The following is a 25,178-nucleotide window of genomic DNA, read 5'->3' as shown; positions in this document are numbered from 1 at the left end:
GTCCCATTATACTTTAAAAATTTGCGAGTCAGCAATGAATCTTACATAGTTAGTATATGCACAACACATTTTTTTTTGGGAGGAAAATTGTCTCCCTTATTTCTTACAATAATATATTAAAGTACAAAATTAAAAGCATATTGCATTACTTCGTTAGAGAAATTGTAAAGCCAGCACGTAACATCGCATTCTCTCTCTCTCTCTCTCTCTCTCTCTCTCTCTCAGGGCAGAAAAGAAAAAAAGTATAAACCAATAGAAATCTGTACCTTTACATATTTTATTATTTAAATAAAAACATCAAAAAGATGACATGAAAATTTATAATACAAACCTCTCAGAGGGACATTATAAAGATGTTGAAATAAGTTCACCTTAACAATGACAATTATACTTCTACAGAGAAAAATGTTAGTGGGTGTATAAACATTGCTTTAAACCTGTGAAAGCATGTTAACATGCATCTTTACAGCTACATTTTGAACAGCACGAGAGAACTCTTACACTATGCATGCCTTTTAAAAATGCAATTTATATTAAATGATAATAATGATAAAAAAAAATAATGATGATGAAATGGTCTAATAATCAAAATGTTTGTAAATATAATTTAAAAGTGTTGGTTTGATAATCTATTTTATCTAATTTCAAAGTATCAACATGTAGTTAAAATATACATGTAGTTCACACGTTTCATATTTCAGTTTGTTGTTATAATTAATGCAAACAAACATACAAGGAAAAAATTCTGTAAAAATTTAATACCTTGCAAATCTTTACAAGTATCTCATCCCCCCCCCCCCCCCAAAAAAAAAACCTTGGCTTTAATTAACATCTCGCAAGAATACTTACGGCAGTAATTTAGCTATTCCTGTTTTGTCTTTAAATACCTTTTACTTCTAAAAATAATGAATGAAGTAAAATTTCATTTTATATATGAAATACTTATTAAAATTAATAACAAAGCACAGGATAAAAGGTCTTTTAAAACTTCACTACCTTAGGTAACAAACAAATGTTTGCCGCCTTATAGCTTGAGCTGCACCGAAAAATACTCTTTGATTGATGCAAATAAATATTGCCAACTCATGGTTGTTATTTCATTCATTTCAACAGTTTTAGATTTTAATTGCATTTTATAGAAATAAAAAATTATGAAAAATCACAGAGCACATTTTTTAAAGATGCAACGAAGATTGAAAGATGTTCTTTGAGAAAAACATACATGTAGTTTTCTTTTAAAGCATACTTTTAACCATTTCATGTCTTTCATCTAATTGAGGAGATCAAGTACCGCACGCGTATCACAAACCAAAACATTACAGAGTTATATATACATGAATTTTTACATATAAGTAACATGGCTGATACATAGACATGCAATTGATGATTTGAATTAATCATATTCTACACGGAACAAACTACTAAGTGATGGTAAGACATCTTGTAGACAACCAAACATTCAATATACATGTAGGTATACTGCAAAATGTTTGTCTATAGTATTGATATCACCAGGTTCAGACAATGATGTACCTGGATGTACATAAGTACACAGCTATAGAGTACACAGTACACTGCTATGGAGTAGGAATGAGACTAAGTACATGTATTAATACTATGGCATGCATCACAACACCAACACACATCACTGTGGTCTATTGCAACTGTCAGTCACCCTTCCCCAAAGGGGAGCAACTTGTTGTCTATTGCTGCCATGGTGACAGTAACCATGACAACATTTTGTCACATGACCTTGGTTCCATGACACTCAAACTGTTTTTGAAAGATGAGTATGGAGTTCTATTTAGACAAGTTCCTTATTGCAGTTCACATGTTGGAGTTGTCTTGATGCCGCATGTCCAGGCTTTGATTGGATTGACAATCTGAGGAGCTCTGATTCATGTAGTCCTTAGAGCCAGGGTATTCAGGGGGCATCATGGGTCCTGAGCCTGGCATATGCATGCCGTGGTGCATGTTATACCTTTGGTGACCAGGCATGGACAGTTGGGACATGTAGTTGGGGTCCATTCCTGGCATCAGGTAGGGTTGGGGTATAGGGAAGGGGTAAGGTGCAAAAGGGAATCCCATCATTGGCATAGAGGGCATTCCTGGCATAGAGGGCATGGACATGTTACTACTTGTTGGAGCTAGAGAGGAGGAAACAGAAGATGTCCCTGCATCTTGTGTACTGGTGATAGGACTAGAGTAGGGCATGGAGCCCATCCCAGACATGGGGGGATAGCCCCCACCCTGAGGGTACATCAGCTGGTTCTGAAATAGGAATGGGACATGAGACGGACCCATTCCTCCAGGTATTGGATATGGCGGCAGGTTAGAATTGTTTCCCATATGAGATGGCATTGAAGAGACTCCCATGTGGTTTGACATATTTGAACCTCCTCCCATGTAATTTGAACCACTGTTCATGTGGTTGGAACTACCACCCATCTGGTTGGACATATTGGAACCGTAATCCAACTGGGACCTCATATTTCCATCCATTTGATTCGACATATCAGGACCACTCTCCATCTGGTGTAACATATTGGAATTTTCACCCATCTGCTGCGACATATTTGAATTTCCACTTGACTGATGCGACATATTTGAATTGCCACTCATCTCGTGCGATAAATTTGAATTGCCACTCATATGGTGTGACATATTTGAATTGTTATTCAACTGGCTGGACATACTTGAATTACTATCCATATGATTCAACATACTTGAACTTCCACCCATCGGATTTGAGTCACTACTTATCTGGTTTGATGTATTAGAACTGTAATTAATCAAATTCGAAATATCGTCCATTTGTGATGTTGTAAAGGTATCAAGCTCTGTCTTTGAAGGATTTCTGTTGGGTGTACTTTTTCGGTAGAACAACTCCTCTTTGCTGACTGGGAGGTCAGGTTGGGAGTCCATGCTTTCCAAATTGTCACTGACTTTGTCTATCTGTTCATCCGTCGCAGAATCACTGCCCACTTTTGCATTTCCAGTTTGTCTGATGTCACCAAACATGTCCGACTTTCCAAACTGCGATGCCAGGGAAGCACTAGAGTCTGTTCGAGATATCGCAGGTTTGATTGGATTGTCCTGGCTGGAGTTGGAACTCGATATTGCGGGCTTGATCGGAGCATCCTGCCCATAGAGAGACGCAAGAATATCACTGGCGTCCTGGTCCTTGGATGAGGAGGAACTGGACTGAGATTCGCCCTGAGAATCAGAGGCTTCTTCTGAGGAGGCAAGTAAATCCGCAGTCGTCAGGGCTGAAATATTACCAAAACCCGAATGAAAACAAAACAAGATATCTGTGAGCCAATGCTCACTAGTGATACCCCCGCTCTGATGTGAATATGCAAAATAAGCAAAGTCGACATTTAACAGAAAGCTGGCATCTGATTGGTACAGAAATATATCCCACAATATGGCATGCCTTAACAAACACTGTGTTAAAATTTCAAGCATCTGCGATAAATAGTTGCTGAGAAATCTTTGACGAAAATTTGTTTGAAAATTTTGGCTAAAATAAACAAAGTACTCATTTAACAGGAAGATGACGTCCGATTGGTACAAAAATATATCCCACGATATGGCATGCCTTAAAAAATACTGTGTTAAAATTTAAAGCATCTCCGATAAATAGCTGCTGAGAAATCTTTGAGGAAAATTTGTTTGAAAATTTTGGCAAAAAATAAACCAAGTCATTATTTAACAGGAAGTTGACGTCTGATTGATACAAAAATATATTCCACAATATGGCATGCCAAAACAAATAGTTTGTTAAAATTTCAAGCATCTCCGATAAATAGCTGCTGAGAAATCTTTGACGAAAATTTGTTTGAAAATTTTGGTTAAAAAATCAGCAAAGTCGTCATTTAACAATAAGTTGACGTCCGATTGGTAGAAAAATATATCCCACGATATGGCATGCCTTAACAAACACTGTGTTAAAATTTCAAGCATCTGCGATAAATAGTTGCTGAGAAATCTTTGACGAAAATTTGTTTGAAAATTTGGTTAAAAAATAAGCAAAGTTGTCATTTAACAGGAAGTTGACGTACGATTGATACAAAAATATATCCCACGATATGGCATGCCTAAACCAATAGTGTGTTAAAATTTCAAGCATCTGCAATAAAAAGTTGCTGAGAATTCTTTGACGAAAATTTGTTTGAAAATTTTGGCAAAAAATAAACAAAGTCGTCATTTAACAGGAAGTTGACGTCTGATTGGTACAAAAATATATCCCACGATATGGCATGCCTATACAAATACTGTGTAAAAATTTCAAGCATCTGCGATAAACAGTTGTTGAGAAATCTTTGACGAAAATTTGTTTGAAAATTTTGGTTAAAAAATAAGCAAAGTCGTCATTTAACAATAAGTTGACGTCCGATTGGTACAAAAATATATCCCACGATATGGCATGCCTATACAAATACTGTGTAAAAATTTCAAGCATCTGCGATAAACAGTTGCTGAGAAATCTCTGACGAAAATTTGTTTGAAAATTTTGGTTAAAAAATCAGCAAAGTCGTCATTTAACAGGAAGTTGACGTCCGATTGGTACAAAAATATATCCCACGATATGGCATGCCTTAACAAACACTGTGTTAAAATTTCAAGCATCTGCGATAAATAGTTGCTGAGATAAATGCAACAGAAATTTTTGTTACGGACGGACAGACAGACGGACAGACAGACAGACAGACGGACAGACAGACGGACGGACAGACAGACACACAAGGGTAAAACAGTATACCCCCTCTCCTTCGGAGCGGGGGTATAATAATGTACTGTAGTTTCATCAATATTTATTGAGTACTAATTTTTAAAGACTTTGTTTGTGAGTTGAAACTAAAAATGAAATTTTTATTGAAAACACAAAATCTCATACCATTTTGAATTGGTAGGAGAAAAAATTACAGATAAACATATCCTGTGACTTTAAACTGTACTTTTTACTAGTCCTGAATGATGAGTGATGACAGTGCTATATGACTAACCTGATGATGTGGATGAGTTGGTTGCTGAGGTAACAGGAGAGGAGCTTGAAGCAACAGCTGTGGTCGACCCAGACAGAGGAAACTTGGCTCGCACTGCAAAGATCTTGCCTGAGTTTGTTCGGATGTAGACTCCTTTGGGAGTTTTGATGATGAAGATCTGCTGTCCAGCGGGAATCTTGTTTGTGCTGGTTCCTGCTGTGGACTGTGTACTGGTGGCTGTACCAGGTAACATGATATCTGAAAAAATAATCCAACAGATATTCAGAGTCCTGAACATGCTTGGATATAAAGTGGGGGTTACACCACCCCTGGAAAATTCAAATTTATCAAATTCATGTTGTTGAATTACAGGTTACCAAAAATAAGCATTGAAACCACCCCATCCCCACAATCAAAGTTTTCTATGGCCTTTGCCAATGTCCTCAGGGCCAATATGTAGGTCTATAATACATAGAGTATGCATGCAGGCTTGCCAGGCTAGGTATCCATTAACAGTCTGAATTGTACACTTCCATAATCTAAAATTATTGTTATTTTAATAAATTAATCATTAAATACCTGTAGTAGTGAGAACTTTATGAACGGACACCCCGGGTTTGTTTTTGCTAATGATTGGCAGATTTCGGTTCTCTCCCCTGCCAACACCCTTGGGCTGCATGGGTACTGGGGTGGTGATCATTGGCTTCACACTGGCCACAGGGCGAGAGGTGTAGGTAGTGGACGGCCTGCAACAAACAAAGCGATAAACAGAGATGTTTGAGACAGAAAACAGAATTTTGTGACATTTTAAACTGATTACTATTTTGAAAGTTAAAGATAACAAATAGGATAATCACTAGAATCATAGAGATCTCTGCTGAGACGTACCAAATTGGCTGTGAGGGTGGAGACACAATCTTAATCTGTCGAGCGTTTCCTTCCTGTCCCTTGGGGTAGAAAGCTGCGTATGAGGGTCTTGAGTACGAGACATTCAGCCGTTTCTCCATCACGTAACTCTGCTGAGCAAGTCTTTTCTCCTTCTTTGTCAATCTTAGTTCTTTCTTATCTATCAGCAAGGACTCATGTTCAAAGGGTTTCTACAATTTATTCATGTAATGGAAAAAACAAATTAATACATGTATATCTTTATTTGATGCCAATTTATCTTGATCAAGAAAGATCAACATTGACAAGATGGTGACACAGTTAACATGAATAGAAAATAATCCTTACCGTCGTAAGCCAATGTCCCTCAGTTTGCAGAAGTTTGTTCATGATGGGGTCTTCATAATCTTCCTGACTAAAGTCAGCATACTCAGGTTCTTTGTCCTATGAAAAAGAATTTAACTCTGATGAACAACATACGGAAGCTTTATATCCATAACAATTCATAGCAATCATAAGATACATGTACATCCATAAATCAAGAATCATATAATATTGATATTTACTATTTTGATTTAAATTGGAAATAGCTATAAACCTTATGTTGTAAATAAATCTGACAATTTAACTCTATAAATAACCTAACAGACCTCTTGAATTCTATATATAACCTTAAGTTAGTGACCTCTTGATTTCTATATATAACCTTAGTGACCTCTTTAATTTTATAAATAACCTTTAGTTAGTGACCTCTTTAATTCTATAAATAACCTTCCTGATGTCTTTAATTCTAATTTTTTTAATGTAACCCTGTATTGTCATTTCTTAAAGTAAAAGCAACTTTTTTTTCCTAAATCCATTACATAAATAAACCCTGATGCTCTGCACTAGCTATAAATAGTGTCTACTGACCTCATAATGAAGTAGACTGTCCACCTGTCTCTTCGTCAGGTGATTTTGTATCTGCATCTCGTCAATGACACGATCTAGATAAACAGATATTAAAAACAGCTTATTAATACACTTACTGTAAATAGGTCATAAAAATATCTACCAATGGAAAAATAAATGTATCATCCTCTTTTAAGGTGCTATGGGACATCTGTCAATATTGATGTGGATAAAAGTGCATTATAACTGAAATACTTTCAGTTTAGAATTTTCAAATTTTACAATATTTAACCCAAAAATAGCTTTTAAAAATATTTGGCGAGGTAAAGTTTGTAAAACTCGCGGCGGGATTCTAATTCATAATCAGATTTATAGTAAACCCCCTGACCCACTGCGCTACACTGTTAGGTGACAATAATGGGAAAGAAATTACTTATATAACCATACTTTATTTTATAGTTTATTTCGATAAACAATCCTTCACAACATGGAAGTGTCCCATACAACTTTAAAAATTACAAAATATAAGAGTTTAAACTTAACCAAAGCTACAAGACTTAGTCCCCTCCCACTGCCTATTTTTACACTGATTTCGTAAAGAGAAAAAAGTTTCTATATAAGGACCCTAGATTTAATAACCCCCATCTCTGCCTCCTTGATTTGAACCACTCACTTGACATTCCCTGCTTGGACACCTGGCGATCGTAAATCTTCTTCTCCATGCTGTTGTCAGTCACCAAGCGGTAGATGTAACTTGGCTTGACCTGTCCAAACCGGAAAACCCGACAAATGGCCTGACAGTCGTGGCAGGGATTCCACGAGGCATCAAGGACGACAACACGGTTGGCTCCTACCAGGTTGATCCCTAGTGACCCAGCTCTGTCAGAGAGAAAATACATTATATTGCAGGAATTTGAATTGCCTCCATTATCGTGCTGGAATAAATAACAAAGTGTGGATAAAACTTCTTTTATAAATACAGCAAAACTTGTTTAGTACGAACACGGATATAGCAAATTCTCGTATATAGCGAAGTTTTTTCGAGTCCCCGGTAAAATGCTTAACAAATCTTTGCAAAATTAATGGTTATAACGAATTTGGATATAACGAATTTATGGATATAACGAACTGATTTTGAGTCCCGTTGAGGTGAAAACTAACGAAATTTAACACTTTTATAACGAATTTCTTTACTGTTTAAAAAAGTTTGCACTACCATTTAACATAATAGTTTGAATGAATTTATTTTCATATATTTTTTCAATTCACAATCCGTTTAATAAAGGTATCAAAGTAATGTATTTTTGATTTAGGCATCAATTAGCAAAAGATACAGTCTGGTGAAAGAAAACATGTATATAGCGAAGTCGCTATAAATATTGTAATGAATTTGTTATACGGATATAAAGAATTACGGATATAACGAAGTAATTCCATTGGTCCCTGGGACTTTGCTATAACCGAGTTTTACTGTAGTAGTAATATTATTAATATTATGATGCTTTAAATATAATAATTCAGAAGTGCAAATTTTATTTTAGAGAGAGATTAAAATTTTATTACATATTCTTTCCTAGATATCCCAAGAATCATGGTAAAAAATATATTATCAACTTATCAGGTAAAAAGAAAATGTAATAAATCAAAATTGTTTGTCCCTGGTTCTTTATTATACCTGGTTTAATAAAACCTTGAACTGTGACTGGTATTACCTGGTAGAGAGAAGGAAGAGCCATGATTTGGTATTTTCGGGTGAGTTGAACTGATTGATCAGTTTTTCCCGTTCCTGTGCTGATGTACTCCCATCCAGTCCTAGGATATAACCAAAGCAAGCAGGACATAAGTATAATGGTCCCTGAACAAGATATATGTAAGCCAATGCTCACTAGTTATACCCCATACGCCTGCTCTGATGTGCTTATCAAAATAAGCAAAGTCAACATTTAACAGGAAGTTGAAGTTGGTTTCGTACAAAAAAAGATCCCATCATAGTTACTAAAAAAAGAGTGTGCTAAAATTTCAGGCATCTGCAATGATTAGTTCCTGAGAAAAAACGTGACAGAAATTTGTTATGGACAGACAGGCAGGCACACAACGGTAAAACAGTATAGCCCCCTCTCCTTCGAAGCAGGGGTTGAAAAATAATCATTATTTTAGTGAAAATGTATTTAATCCCCATTGCAAAAAATTTAATTCTGGTATTCCCTACTTCACAAGATATCAAAAGCTGCTGGGATTCTCTAGAGTCAATCTTATTAAAATTAGACATAAATTTTCTCCTTTTCAATATACTATGAAAGATCTAACAATCTGTAATGGGACACGACATATGCAGATCTATATATGAAGTCAGAGGTTCCCTCCAACCTCACTGGTAAAATCACACTCACCATATTTTAAAGGTAAATACACCAAATTTAAGACCTTAATTCTTGGTTCGCAGAACATAATTTGTGTATGAAGGGATATGGACTGAATTTCATACAGTTCATAGAAATCCCATAAATCTGTTCAGGGTTCCTAAAAATAAACCTATAATGAAGTACTTGTAACGTTGCACTCACTGAAGTAGCTCTGATTTTTGCACCAGTTCTCATTCATGTCTGGACGTGGGACTTTCCGCTTGGACAGAAACTCCTCAAGGAGATCCAAAGTAAACAAGCTCTGGCTGTAAGAAAGAGTTCCATCATCTATTAGACTAGGTACTTATTTCCATGACAATACAATAAACTTACAAACTGGGAAACAAACCTTTATTGATATACGTATATGCATTTATCAGTAAACTCTATTCCTACTTTTCACTTAGATATAAGACTTTTTAAGCACATACTTCAAATTTAAAAGCTTGGCAATTTCATTTAGCCTCTTAAGCTTTTATTGTGTCTGCAGATAAATGAAGTTATTTGGTATACCTACCTGAAGACCAGAATTTTGTCGCCAATGGCCAGAGATTCCTCCAAAACTTTGAATAAGATGGCCATCTTTCCTCCACTCTCCAGGAGTCCACTGGTGTATTCTTTAAGTAGGTCACTGACCTAAAAAGTAGCAAAATGGTGTCGTCACATTCAATCGAGTTACAAAAACCAATTTCCCTGTAGTTAGGTTTATGAGGTACTTTGCGGCTTTAAATTGATGTTGAGATTTATGCATGAGACAGCTGATTGCTGAATAAAGGAAAAATTGAACCTGTATTTAAGGGTCACCTTGTCAGAGCACTTCTGTGAATTTTCATATACAAATGGACCACAATATGGTGCTTAAATTCCTAGCATAAAACAATTATAGAATTCTAAACATGCATTGATGGGATTAAATTACCCATCTGTATCTAATTCTTAAGAAGAATGAACAGAGTGACAAAGCCCACATTATTAAAAATGAAAAACAAAATTCACGGTAAAAAGGAAGTTACCTAATTACTCATACTGGGTATAAAAGAAGTAAATTACCCATTCGTAGCTGATCTCCTGCCCACGTTCGTACGGGGGGTAGTACTGGTCAACTGGCTGGGGGCTCTTCTGGGGCTTCTTCTTGACACACCTCTTCTTTTTGGTTCCCGTTCCATTTTCAGTCTCAATGTCAAGGTCATTGTCATCGGTGATGCTTTTCTTCTTTTGGATCAGATTGTACAAAATATCAGGATGGTTCCATATCTGTACAGAGACATAATGCAGTCAGAATCACTTGAAAACTTTTTAGAGATTTTCTTACAAAATGATCCTTGATTTGCATATCACATTGCTTTGTTTTAGAAATTTTAAACCTTCTTGATTAACATGCCAACTAAAATGGTGAAAGCACAATAACATCATTGTACATGTAGTTTTGAAAGGATATTTCTGCAGCTTTAATTACCACTAATTGTTGTAATAATTTAAAAACAAAATTCTCTCTTGGTTTCAGAAAGTCCACTAAAATTCAAGTAAAATTTCATCCTAGCATTAACATGATCAGCTGCTCTACCTTGCAGCACACAGCGAAGGCCTTGAGGGGATTGGTGTTCGCCCATGACCCGAGATTCTGGATCTGTAGGGAGTTCATGAACTCTCTGTACAGAGTTCGCTGGATTGGGGACATGCGCACCAAGAAAATGAATTCCTGTTTGGGCGGCAAAGCCTGCTGAAGAACAGTGTGACCTCGTCTGGAAAAGAAGAACTTCACCATTACAGATTTAATACTGTCAATGTATACTTAGTCTTAATACTGTCAATTAAGAATGAGTTCTGATTGTTGATCATTTGAATAATGTTTTCTTGTTTCATGATTAGTATTTTTTCACCCATGTGGTTGGATTTTATCAGAAAATAACCACACTTTATTTTTCAAAAAATTGTTCGTAAATATTTCAGATTGCAGATACAAACCATTCTAAAACAAATTTCGTTCATAATGTCAGAATGAGGATAAATACAGAACACTTTTTTTCTTTTCATTAAGATGTTTATCATGGGAACCAGTTGTAAATAGGTTTGCAAGTCTGAATTTTATCCCATAATTGTTTTCATATATTTCATAGCCTAGTAACTATGCAAACTATTAATATACATCATCCTAAATATCTTTTCAGCTAAATTTACAAGTAAATACATGACTGTTCATTATTTTACAACAAGATCTTGTAACCTGAAACATTTGTATCTTGAATTGTACATAAAACTTCCTCTATCTGTTCAATTAAAACTTGGCAAACTGAATAAAAAAGTTTCATTTGTCACAAAAAATCTGAATATTTATACATGTAAAGGGACCTTCTCAAGCAGAAAATGATTCTGTCAAGCATGTATAGTCAACCTAATAATATTTTTTTTTAAAATGCATTAGTTTTTCAAATATACCGATATTTGCTTATATAAACACACAGAACAGCAAAATCCTTTATTTCTGTGCGACCTTTTTTGAACAGCCTTCTCAGGATTTAATCATGTGACCAACCCAGGACATGTCCCTTTGAACTATTTAACACTGCTGTTTATTTCTTCATAATATTCCCACTACTATTACCGTAAATACTGACCTTTGTACGAATCCCTCCAGTAAGCTGTGAAGTACGTGAGCCCGATATCTCATCAGCTTGACGTCAGAGGGCGTGCTGTCCTGACACTGGCCGTTGGTGATTGGACGCTCGAACATGTTGCTGAACTCTGTCTTGGTGCCGAGGTAGTTGGGGCGAACAAAGTCCACCATGCACCAGTACTCCATCAGATTGTTCTGGAGGGGGTAACCAGTTAGAACCACACGCCGTCTGCAGCAAAAAAAACAATTTTATTACGTCATTCAATGGGCAAACAGTCATGAAATAATTTCCTTTTCAGTTATTTTGTAGTAAGTGTATTTTATTAGTAAAAGATGATCAGCAAAGGCAAATTGAAGTCTGCTTATGACAAGTTTTTACAAGATCCTCAGTTTGTATGATCGTAGTTACATGTTATGTGTCCAATATAGACAAAAGCATTTGATACATTATTCAATAAATCAAAATCTTTGTTTTTTTAAAGTAAGAGGTAAAATAAACACATTGAAAGAAGGTACACCAAAAATTATTTGGAATAGTACTCAACAAAAATGGTTTAATAAAAGCTGAACAGATAGGGCAATGAAATATTGTTTTCAGTCATTATAATTAACACCCACTGACAAATTTCCCTTCACAATCTTTGCGTCAAGGCTTAACTGTCTTCAGTTTAAATTGATTATATACCAATGTCTCAAAATATACAAAATTTGTAATAAAACTGTGCTCAAATATGCAAATGTTTATAGTTAGTTCGACTAACAAGTTTCTAATTTTTCTAATTTTGTAACCAGTGACTATCAGTCTGACGCAGTAATTATTTTAAATTGGTAAGAAATTGCCTTACCTAAAATTAAAACAGTTGGAGGTTTGCATTTATCTCAAGAATTACCACTTTGACATTTAAATCCAAGTGAAAAATTTACAACTCTGTTTGATGTTGAGGCCTCGTATACTATAGACTTGGGAAGATGTTTCAATGAGCTGACACTGACCTTGTTTTGATGTTCTTGAGGGACTGTGAGATTCCGGCCTGGCTGTTCTTGATGCGATGACCTTCATCACACACAATAAGGTCAGGGCCCGGGTTGATCAGGGCCTCATGTACACCTACAGACAGAAAAATACTGTTACAGAACTCAACCCACAAGCTTAAAACACTCTCATTCAATCAAGTCTCATTAAATCCATCCAATGGGGCCAAATGGCATTGCTGCAAATCTCCAAATTTATCTCTAACTTAAACATGTAATTTGTGGTCCACTCACCAACTAGGAATTATTGTTTGACCTAACCTCTAGAGATCAATGGCTGACCTGCCATGGACACTTACTAATAAATCCATGGTTCTCTTCTTATCTACTAGAGATCCATGTTTCTCTTAAATCAATTTAACATGTTTGGTTGACTTACCCATTAGACATTAAATGGCTTCACAGCTTCTCATTACAAGATCCACTGTTCACTTACCCACGAGGAGTTCTTTGTTTTTGTCCTCTTCGTCTACATCAATCACCACTGGAGAAGCGGAAGGTTTTTTCGGTTTTTTGACCTTGACATCTGCCATGTGACCTTTGCGACTGGACAACAACCTGTACATCTCATACCCCATCAACAACACCCCTCCCTTAGTGTACCACTCTCCTGTAAACAGACCAATCAACAATTCTAGTAAATAAACCACACGGTTACATACCTCAATTTACAAGCATATTTCATGCAATTTCCTACAGTGATTTTGCATAATTTCTCTTCAATAAATTGATTTTCTAGTATATGCATAACAGGACAAACATTGTTGCATGAGGGGTACCCAATGGTGCCAAAAACTCTAATACTAGTAGATCTTTTCTTTCTATTTGATGACGATATACTTAATAGTTCATCAATCCTTCAAACATCCAATAAAATCAGATTCTACAATAGCCTAAGTAAGGTCTATATGTATTTTAGATCAAATTTCTCCACTGACATTCAACCTACCTATAACTTTGGCCCTGGACCCTGTGGACTTGAAATTGTCATTGAGGAGAAACACATTAAATGGGCGGGGAATCACATGATCTGTGCCCAGGTCACCAACCATCTCCTTTGTGGGGCACCACATGTTGAACTCTGCCATCCAGTTCTGTAGTGTGTTGATGGGCACGATCAGCAGGACAGTCCTAGCCTTGGCACACCGCAGGAACACGTCCACAAAGGAGATCATCTGGATGGTTTTACCCAGCCCCATGCTGTGGGCCAGGATACAGCCGAAGCCAGGGCTGTTGTGGAATCTGCTGAGGGACTCAATCAGATTGTCGTACAGGAAGCGCACTCCACCGATCTACGAAAAGAAAACAATTTTACGATTACAGTCGGGAAAAAAACCAACCTATTTTCAAAATCTACCTTGATCATTTTAAAAGTGTTTGATCTTACCTGATGTTTCTTGATATATCTTGCAATTTGTGGTGCTAGAAATATATCCGGTTCATCCGACGGATGGCCGATGTTAACCAGCACTCGACCAAAGTCGTCATGAGCGTTCAGAGCATCATTTATATGGTTTCCTGCATTGTTTGGGTCTTCAGGATCTACATCGCTGTCTTCGTCCTTCGTCAGGAGAACGTCTTCTTCATCGCTACTCAGCTCGATGATGTCACTGTCTACAATAATCACCGAACGTAAACTGAATACACAGGCACAGGAAGTGCAAATTATAAAATGCAAACAATACTGTGGTTTTATCAATAATTTAATACCAATAATCGTAGATTTCATTGATGAGTCGATCAATAAAATTACAATGTAAATGATTATTGAAATGCGATTTCTTATAACATATTGTATTAACAGGGTTACAGGCTACAAATATATGTTTTCTTAAAACTGTCATTTTCACCTATTACCACGAAAATTGATGCCCAAGAATATTTAATTAATGAAACTACAGCATTATGATGATTCAACTCATCATTACATAATATGCTCTTCTTTAAAAAAAAATCAATGCTCCAGGATAAGACAATCCCTGATTATTGACATGTAATGTAAAGAGGAGAATATGTCCATGGAAATACTATTCAGCCTTTTTAATCACTGTCATAAATTTTAATCTTTCGGCGATTCATATCAAATTACAATATTGAAATTATGGACCTTACATTACTTTAACTGGTCAAGCAACAAGAAGTTAAGTACTTTTAAGTAGAAAACCAACAACCAGAAAGATGGATTCTGATTATTTTCCAACTGTGTGTGAATTTGCTACAGCTAATATAGATTTTATACAGCAACCATATCACTCTTTAGCAAACATGTAAATGTCCTTTGTAAATATAACATGTACAATTATATAAATCTACAGAAAATTTTAAAACATTCATTTTTTTCACACTTCAGGTAATAAAGCTATAACAAAGTTTTTGTACAGTGCACATTTTTTTCCTGTCAAAAACCTTGTTCATTCCGTTATACAATTATATTTTCCGTGTACCCCCTGAAGTTAATAAGATGCATACCTTCTGATATAATTCCTGAACATCCGCTGTCTTCGTAATGCTTTATATTTTCAGATACAATTCCTGACCGTTCTAAGTTGTTGATAAGGTTTATACTTTCAGATAAATTTTCTGAACACCCAATGTCGTCCAAATGTTTTACATTTTCAGATCTACTTCCTGAACACCCAATGCTGCTGCTGATATTTTCAGATTTATTTCTTGAATACCCAAAGTTGTTGATATGGTTTAAATTTTCAGACATATTTTCTGTATACCAAATGCCTTCCATATGGTTCCTATTTTCAGAAATGTTTCCTGAACACAAAATGTTGTTCACATGATTCATATTTTCAGATTTATTTCCTGAACACTCAATGTTGTTCATGTGGTTCATACCTGCAAATTCATTTAGTATATTTTCGGAACTCCTAATGTTGATATTGTTCATATCTTCATGTTCATGAACATGCATATTCTCTGAACTTTTGATTTGGTTCATACGTTCATGTTCATGTACATGTTCATTCTCTGAATGCCAAATACTGTTGATTTGGTTCATACCTTCATGTTCATGTAGATGTTTATTTTCTGAATGCCAAATATTGTTGATTTGGTTCATACCTACATGTTCATGTAGATGTTTATTTTCTGAACACCCAATAGTGTTGATGTGGTTCAAACCTTCATGTTCATGTAGATGTTTACTTTCTGAATGCCAAATATTGCTGATTTTGTTCAAGCCTTCAGATTCATGAACATGAATACTTCCTGCACACCCATTGGTGTTGATTCTGTTCATACCTTCATATACAAGCATATTCCCTGGACACCCAATATCGTTGACGTGGTTCAAACCTTCATGTTCATGTAGATGTTTATTCTCTGAACACCCAATATCATTGATGTGGTTCATACCTTTTGATTTCCTTCTGGGCCGTCCCTCATCACTGCTGTCCAAGTAAATGACATCACTGCTCTTGTCCTCATCATCCACTGGAAGAAAATTGGAGGCCAACATGCAAAATTCTATTATGACTAAAGGAAGTTTTTGATGAACTTATATTTATTACTGTTATTTTATCAATACTTTTGTTCCAAAGACTTTCTGCACTGAATGAGTTATAATTCTGAAACTGTCAATCCCAAAATTTTATCCAAAGGTTAACCATTTATCTACCTATGGGTGAGTTGTGAATCCTGATATCTGCTATGTTGCTAAACATATGTTTAAGACTTGAGTTGTGCACTTAGACTTGAGTTGTTGGGTACTTACTCTGTAACAAGGACTTGAGTTGTGAGTCATTCTCCTCTTTCTCCTTCTTTCGCTGCTCCTCTAGAGCTTTCTGTACCTCTAGAATTCTCTGCCGACGCTCCGCCTCTTCCTGCTGTGCGTTCAGTGTCTGTTTGTCAAGGTCATTCTCCTTGATGATGTCCCTAGAGATTGTCAACAGTGACAATTAGTCAGGCAAATAATGGCTTTTCATATTATTATTTATATTATATTGACTTATATAGCGCAAAATATACATGTAGTTTCTATGCGCTGTACACTTTGTTAATAAAAGGGATGTGCTAATAAATGCTATGTTAGAGATACTTTAAAAAATTGCGACATATCATCAACTATGACAGTTATTCAGGCAAATAAGGGCATTACATATCATCAACTTGAACAGTCAATCAGATAGTATAATATTAAAATTTTCTACTTTCATACATGTTAGCCTAAACAGATCTTGCTGCAATTGCTATGATACATTATTGTAGTATTGTACACACTTCAAACAGAATTTACCTGTATAAATATTTTTATATGAAATGATCATACTGTACTGGGGTAGGGATAACTAGGGTACGAACAACATGTATTCATAAACACACAAAATGACTGTACCTGATGTTTCGACGGAGAGTGACTGGTTTAGCATTCTTGGATTTTTTCTTCTTGCCTTTCTCTCCCCCTCCTCTTTTCCGCTTCCTCTTTCTGCCCGTCTGCTGTGTGGGGGCGTTGCTGGAGTTTTCATCGTCCGCCTGTGTCAGCTCCTCTACGGCCTTGACCTTTGGTGGTTTGGGGTCATTCTCCATCTTGACCTGTGGTAGTTCATCTGTGTCCATAGTATAGGAACCTGACAATTTATCCATAATTTATCAATACTGTTCATTCACCTGTAACTTGACATTTCATGATTATCTCATCTATAATTTTACTCTTTTTTTTTAACTGTACACTTAAGCATAAATTTAAATTAATTCATGACCCACAATCCTCTCCTGTCTTATCATAGAAGATTCCCAAAGTATTTGTTTTTATTTGCATCAAAATCTTTTGTATTAACCTAAGTCACATTATAACTAAATAGATATAAAAATTTAAATATGAATTCAATGAAGCCATAAATAAAATAGTGAAGCAGTTCAAAAACATGTTTTCTGGGTATGAATTACAGGACATGGAGTGTAATATAAATTTAACTTTCAATAGTTATTTCAAAATGAATGAAAAAGAGCATACTTTTACTTTCTTCATCCATTTCTTCTTCATTTTCACTTTGTTCACTATCCTGGGATTCTTCATCTAGATGAGAAAGGAAATCAAGTCCTCAGAGTACTACTAACAACACAATTACACATTTTTCTAGTTATGGTAATTAATGAAAACCATAAATAATACCGGTATAATATAAATAATCACAAGTTCAACAGATCCCCCCCCCCCCCCCCCCCCCAAAATCAGTCTCTTTCAGCAAAAACAGGGTCTCTGATCAATGACTTCAAAAATGTACATGACTTGACTTTTAGTTGACTACTGAGACAAATTCTGACGTTTGAAATCTTGGAAACATGCTTTACCAGAAATTCAACAGATCATGAAACAAATTAACTTTCACTTCTGCTAGGTTTAGCTCGTTCATAAATCATTGCACTTTTTATAAATTCAGCATTACCATGATTAAAAACCGATCTTTATTAATAATTTTCTTAAAAAAAACCATCCCAACAGAAATAGATTACTCGTTTTTTAAATATAATAAATGAAGCTAATTTCACAGATTAACTTTCATCCAAAATAATTGTAAACAAAATAATTTCTTTTAAAAAGTTTTCTATAGCTAACCAAACAATCTGATACTGTTTAATTACGCTCAATATATGTACCCTGAAGGTGTTTCTTTTAAAATCAACATGACCCAATATGTTGAACCTATTAATCAATGAAGAAAATGCAATGCAGATTTTTATTAAATAGCATCTTTTGATGAAATTAGCAATCTTGTTTTTTCTCCTGTTTTCTACCAGGAAGAGAAATAGTTAAGTTTTATTTCTCGAAGGCATAAGGAAAAAATGCAGCGAAAACAAAATTATGATATATATATATGTCCTAACAGAATAAACCTATAGTCTCCATTAACATAGCGATGTAGACAACTCCTACCTTCTTCCTCACTGCCTTCACCATCTTCGCCATCTCCACCACTCTCATCTTCTTCATCTTCATTGATGTCTTCTTCTTCATCATCTTCATCTTCCTCGTCTGTTAGAAGCTGGTCAATTGTTGATTTCTTCTGGTCTAACACTTCGGTCATTTTGTAAGCGTCAGTATGCCCATAAGAATTTATATCTCCTGTTGTATAATGTTCTATAGGTTCATCCATTTACGATCAAATATCATGGAGGTTCCATTACAATCAATTCACTGTCCTGCAAGTAATAAGATGAATGAATCATAATTGCTTAACACTTCGGTATGAATATCCTTGACTTTCAATCTTTAAAAATTTTTTTTATAATATTCTATGTACAAATTATGTAAACGGTCACATGACTATGAAATCAGCTGTTCTGTTACATGACCCCTAACCTCAATCAAAGAAATAGTGTAAGATACATTAGCCCCACATATTTAATAAAACCCACCAAACCTCATAAAAGTATCTGTAATTAATGAAACCAAACATAAACAAAATGGAGAATCCCTTAGATGTGTGTTGTGTACTCTATTTATACTCAATCACTTCTGCACCCACGAAAATCAAGCGATTGTATTTTGCAATACCCCAACTTTCAAAAGAACATTCTTTAAGAAGAAATTCAAAACCTTACGTTGAAATTATAGAATGTTGGTAATTTCTTCATGAAGTCTGCATTAGTAATGTTATTTTACCGAGAGATGTAACAAAGCGAATTTCCTTTAGAAGGATCCCGGTGCTGAGAAATAAACACACCGTTGTCTCTCATATTGCAATACTTACACTATTATTCCGAGTCCGTTGAACCAACGAATCATTTAAAATTCCAAAATAGTATCACTTATTAGCGTCCTTGTTATGGTTTCTTTAAAAATCATATTTGGATTTCCCGAATATTTCAAGCGATCGCGAGAGATTTCTTTGTACACTTCCGGTGCAAGATTTGATTAAAAGTGGGAGATCAAGAACCGTTTCCGTTAATTATACAGTTTGTGGTATTCTTGTTTACGGAGTTGTTTACATAAAAAGAAAAAAAATACAAATGACTATTAATTTCTACATTATCATTATCAATTTTTTTAGTTTATCAGAATACTTTCTGCTGCGTTATATCAACAAACAGTACTTGGTTGTATCTTGATGAAAGAGAGGTAACTCCAACTTTGATCAGGTTGGGGGGGGGGGGGGGTACTTGCATTTTAAGCACAGTATTACATACCTTTTTTCTCTCATTATAATCGTATCTATATTCTATAATCATTCTCAATTGACTTTCGTTGGCTAGTGAATTTTCAAGGCAATATCAACTTTATGCGCTATTTCAAAGTGCAATTCAGAAACTCTTGACTTAGGAAGTTGCTTTTGTTTGTTTGCCATGTTTGCTATTATTTTTTATTTTTTTTTGTTAAATACTTACATGTAACCCCCCCCCCCCCCCTTGATAATTCGTCTACGCAATCCATTGCACGACAAATCAATAATAATAATTTACGAACTTGTATTAAATTAAATAAAATGATTTCTTTGTTGCTCTATTCGGGCTATGGGGATAGCCAGTATCGCAGATAAAAAAAATTTACATAAGCTGCCAATCAACGCAGGACATTGGTTTTTTTTCTGCGATGTCAGTTACCTTCATACCTTCATCCGCGCATGAATCACAATATACTGTTCATACACAATTGATTGAATTTAGGTTGCCCATTACTAATTTTCAATTTAAAGTTTAAAATCATTATACATGAGAAATTGAACAAATTTTATTACCGTTATATATTGAAAATTATAGTAAAATCGCCCTATCTTCCATTATACTTTCTATTTCTTTATAAGAAGGCTTACATAGGCATTGCCTAATCCATTTATAAATATATATTTTCATGATGAAATATGTTTAAATCAAATACTTTTTATCTCCCCCCCCCCCCCTTATATATCTCCGCAATTTGAAGATTTACACTACGCGTCATTCCATGATGGAACAGCCTATAAAAAATACAGGCACGTAGCATCGTTTTGAAAGTGGGGGGGGGGGGGGCAGACTCTTCCCAAAAATCTTGAAAAGCAACAAAAAAAAAACAACAAAAAAACCACCAAAAAAAACCCGGAAAAAGGTTACTTTTCAAAACCTGAAAATCCTAATCCGTGGGGGGGGGGGGGGGGGGAGAGCAGGTATACTTTTCACTTCAATTTAACCGTTTTTTTCCTTATTTTCAATTAAATCTTTACATAGTCACAGGAAAGTGGGGGAGGGGGGCCAACAACATGTTAATTCAATTTTTCGTATGTTTTAAGAAAAATCTTTGCTCAGCAAAAAAGTGGGGGGGGGGGGGGCAGGCCCCCCCCTGCCCCCCCCCCCCCCCCCCCCCCGATGCTACGTGCCTGAAATAGTAATGAAGAAGACCCCTACAAGTATAATCGGCTATCTAAAAGTGCAGGTGCACTCATACATAAAGCTGTGAAATGAAGTCTGTAATGTGTGTTTTATGGAGCTACAGTGATCATCGTATTATCTAGAAATCCATTATCACAGGAGTGCACTTTAACCTGCATTTACCAGAACACAAGTACACGAAAAACTACTCAACACAACAGTTTTGATTACGAAAAGTACAATATGCCCCAGAAATAAAATTATTAACATCATCAATATATATTACAGTAAAACTCGGTTATAGCGAAGTCCTAGGGACCAATGAATTTACTTCGTTATATCCGTAATTCGTAATAATAACTACATGCAGCGAATTCACTATATACATGTTTACTTTCACTATACTATAATTTTTGCTTATTGAGGCTTAAAACAAAAACTACTTTTCTTTGATACCTTAAATATTTGGTCTGTGAATTGAAAAAAATTATATGAATAAAAAAGCATTCAAACTATTATTTTAAATGGTAGTGCAAACTTTTTAAACTGTAAAGAAATTCGTTATAAAATTGTTAATTTCGCTATATCCGTAAATTCGTTATATCCGAATTCGTTATAACCGTACGCGTAAAATTTTGCAAAGTTTTGTTAAGAATTTTACCGGGGACTCAAATAAACTTCGCTATATCCGAGCATTCGCTATATCCGTGTTCGTACTATAGTCTGTCCCAAGATATCTTGGATTCACATTTTGATATTTATAAATACCTCAGGGTTCAAACGATGTTCATTCAAAAGTATAAAAAAATTCCAAGATTTCTCAGTCGAAATGCCCCTGTTAGCGTATATCAGGTTTCAATACAATACTAAAAAATGTGATGTCTACGGAGATTTTGTATTGCAGCAAGCCCGGATGATAACGTTGAAAAATTGCGCGATGTATTCCGAGTGTATTCCGAATGGAGTAAAGATGTAAACATTCCCCATTATAAATCTCCGTAAGGAATGTTTTCGTTCCTGTGAAATTTTCTGAGTGACAGTTGATAATGTGTCAAAGAAATTATCTTGGAAATTATCCCTTTCAACTATTACAAGTGTACTTCTTTCACAGGTATGTGTATTTTTTTCAAAAAATCGTCCAAATGTGCTGCATAAATATCTTGGGACAGACTATAAATGAGATTTACTGTACTTGGTTTTTTGGTTTTTTTTTGGGGGGGGGGGGCTGTTGTTTATGGGTTGTTTTTTTTTATCCGGCACCCTTTCACAAAAAGCAAAAAAAATAAAAAAAAAATAAACAAACAAACAAACAAACAAACAAACAACAAGCGACAAAATCAAATGAAAACAAATTTAATTAAATTTTGTTTGTTAATTACATGATTAGTATGGAAAATTCATTTTTTTTCTTTAAAGATATATCACATGAAATGAACAGTTTTATTCTCAAGCTGGCATCATTTCTTACCTCGATATTTTTATCTGATTTTTGTAAGGTTGTCTTTCTTTGATTTCAGATGGAACAGTTATTGTTTGTAGTGATAGATTTGTGGACGATAAAGATATACTGAGTGTGCTCAAAGTTATACCGCGCAGTCTACCCGATCTTTCAGTGCATGTCGATTTTTCATTTTTTGGTATGAGTCAAAATTTGAAGTGCATAATTTTTTCGAGTGAGGAATTTTAGGGGATAAGCTTTGTCCCTTTTGGAAATATTTTTAAATGGATGAACTCTATATTTGATTTGAAATTTGGAAAAAAGTGATAGTTTATTTTTCCAAAAAAATTACGGGAATAGTACGTGTACATCTCTAAGAATATCTGCCGAAGATCAGAGGAAATCGACCAATGGACTTATTATATTGTTCTTTTGTTAATACCTATCATCTATATAATATAAATTTTTGATCGATGCGAAATATTTATTGACTAACAGCCCAAATACCCGGCCGACGTTTAATTTTTTTTAAGACTTATTCTTGACATTTGCATGCAGTATTTAATTACTTTTTAGTACAGGCTCCAATGCATGTTGGATATTTAAATGAAGACCGTGTCCATTGGCAACCATAAAAATGTTCGCATTTAACATTCACTAACCACTCAATGAGTGGGTTGTATGACGCATTTTACATGTACTATGCGATGCGTTTGTTAATGTGACGCGTTTGACCATGTGACGCTTTTGGTCGTGTGATACATTTTACCATATGACTCGTTTCACCATCTGGTGCTTTTGACAGTGTGCTACATTTGACCATATACGCCGCTTTTGACAATGTGGTACGTTATTTGCGATGCTTTGACAGTTAATTTGATGCGTTTGACCATGTGGCTCGTTTGACCATGTGACACATTTGACAATATGTCGGTTTGACAATGCGGTGCTTTTGATAGAGGGCTACAGTTGACCATAAGCCGCTTTTGACAATGTGGCGCGTTTGACCATGCGATGCTTTTGACAGTTTGATGCGTTAGAGCACGTGTTGCTTTTGACAGTAGAATATATTTGACAATATGACGCCTTTGACAATAAGACGCGTTTGACCAGGCAATGTTTTTGATAGGCAGTGTGGTGTTCTGGACGCAGTGACCGCCGCTCAAAACCATGTGAATGTAAGTGCATAACTGCAAAACTATACACAGAGTAAAAAATTCTGGTATTGATGCCCAGTGGTTTAGGCTAGTTCCAAGCCGTGAGATAGCAAATGGTAAGCTAACCAGATCTACTTGAATTAGACGGCCGTCCATTGAACCCAATCAAATTGGCAACGAACTATTTTTTTTCTTCTATTTTTCTAAACGATATATTTCGAAAACAAAACACTCATGCCTTTTCTAAAATGAACAATCATTTTAAAAAAAAGTAAAGATTGATTGTCAGCCTTATGAAAACAATAGTGGTGTGAAATGTAAACATAACAAATCAAAGAACTTCAAAGAAAATTACATTCTTGTTCAATAACAATGCATACGTATTACAAAAAGTTAATTTGCATAAAAGAGAAGATGAATCAAATGTCAAAGCTAAAGATCAAACCAACACTGCACATGCATTGAACTTTGAATACGTCTGTATATAATCAATGCATGCAGAACTTCATGATTTTTCACTAAAAAGAACTTCCGCAAATCGCCTCCAATCATAAAGAGTCGATCACGCAATGATGCATTTGAAATGAGCTCAGCAATTAGCATGCACAATACAGGGCAAAGATCGAATCCGCCTGCTATTAAGTTCATGCTAATTTCCCGGGCTTTGGGGGTTTCCTTCAGACGCTTTAGAAGCACGAGTTGGAGAGCCGTTGTCTTTGAGGCCATTGACAAAAAAGTTCAGTAGATGATGTATCGACGGGTTGACAAGCGACTGTCAATGTGATTCAGAAAAGGCGTACGATGTGTTCAGAGAAGTACATTCAGTGCAAGGTGCTTTGTGATTCGGCTATGAATTATACATGCACGGGTTGGGAGGGCCAAGTTGAACGATAGAGCGCCTGGATCTGTTTGACAATCAGATTATTAACAATTTGTCGTCGCTGAATTAAAAAAGAGTACAACTTGAAGTGAGGATTGAAGATGGATCCCTCTAGTCATGTACTTTTAGTAATAGTAGATTAAACAGAGTTTCTTATAATTTATTCGTTGATCTGTTGCTTAAAAGTAATAAATCAACGAAACGAGCTGTATAGTAGGAGATTATCCATTTCAAAACCAAATAAATGAATATAATCAACCCCAAACATTTGTTACATCATACACATTTTAAAAGCTTTTCCATGTTACAAATTGCAAGTAAAAATTTAAATTTTATTGTTATTATCGAAGGAATTGCATCACACACGAGTTAATGTAAACAGACTTTACTGTTTACAATTTTTACCAAAGATTTTATATAAAAGTTTGATCCATTATCTCGGACCGTGATTTTTTTTTTTTAAGATCTGATTGTAACTTAGCAATCAATAAGTCCTTAATGTTTACGCATTAGCATTGCTTACAAATTGCGACCATAAAAATCAATATTATACACGTGTTCATTATTTGATGATTTATTCAAAAATATAAAACGTCACA

The 25,178-nt window shown here is 35.2% G+C and overlaps 1 protein-coding gene across 3 annotated transcripts; it reads right to left on the bottom strand.

Annotated features, from left to right (window-relative positions):
* Positions 1 to 263: 263 nt before the first annotated feature.
* On the bottom strand, positions 264 to 19,659 carry LOC128159766 (helicase ARIP4-like). 3 transcript variants are annotated; one of them, XM_052822953.1, is made up of 23 exons: positions 19,514 to 19,659; positions 18,697 to 18,962; positions 17,776 to 17,838; positions 17,158 to 17,389; positions 16,537 to 16,697; positions 16,179 to 16,256; positions 14,200 to 14,426; positions 13,762 to 14,104; positions 13,249 to 13,422; positions 12,774 to 12,888; positions 11,782 to 12,009; positions 10,731 to 10,908; positions 10,217 to 10,420; positions 9,684 to 9,802; positions 9,329 to 9,432; positions 8,477 to 8,576; positions 7,438 to 7,643; positions 6,786 to 6,859; positions 6,222 to 6,317; positions 5,877 to 6,085; positions 5,568 to 5,734; positions 5,010 to 5,246; positions 264 to 3,269 (listed from the first exon to the last, which is right to left on the bottom strand). In XM_052822953.1, the coding sequence occupies exons 2-23, from the start codon at positions 18,914 to 18,916 to the stop codon at positions 1,828 to 1,830; spliced, it is 4,977 nt and encodes a 1,658-aa protein (XP_052678913.1). In that variant the 5' UTR covers positions 18,917 to 18,962; positions 19,514 to 19,659; the 3' UTR covers positions 264 to 1,827. The 3 variants fall into 3 exon arrangements, with proteins under 3 accessions (XP_052678913.1, XP_052678914.1, XP_052678911.1); XM_052822954.1 differs by having other exon boundaries at positions 18,697 to 18,957; XM_052822951.1 differs by lacking the exons at positions 16,179 to 16,256; positions 16,537 to 16,697; positions 17,158 to 17,389; ... (1 more) ...; positions 18,697 to 18,962; positions 19,514 to 19,659 and adding an exon at positions 15,282 to 16,171.
* Between the last annotated feature and the right edge of the window lie 5,519 nt (positions 19,660 to 25,178).

This window comes from Crassostrea angulata, chromosome 8 (assembly GCF_025612915.1).
Source record: "Crassostrea angulata isolate pt1a10 chromosome 8, ASM2561291v2, whole genome shotgun sequence".
NCBI classification, from domain to species: Eukaryota; Metazoa; Mollusca; class Bivalvia; order Ostreida; family Ostreidae; genus Magallana; species Magallana angulata.
This window is presented reverse-complemented; position numbering and strand designations above follow the sequence as displayed.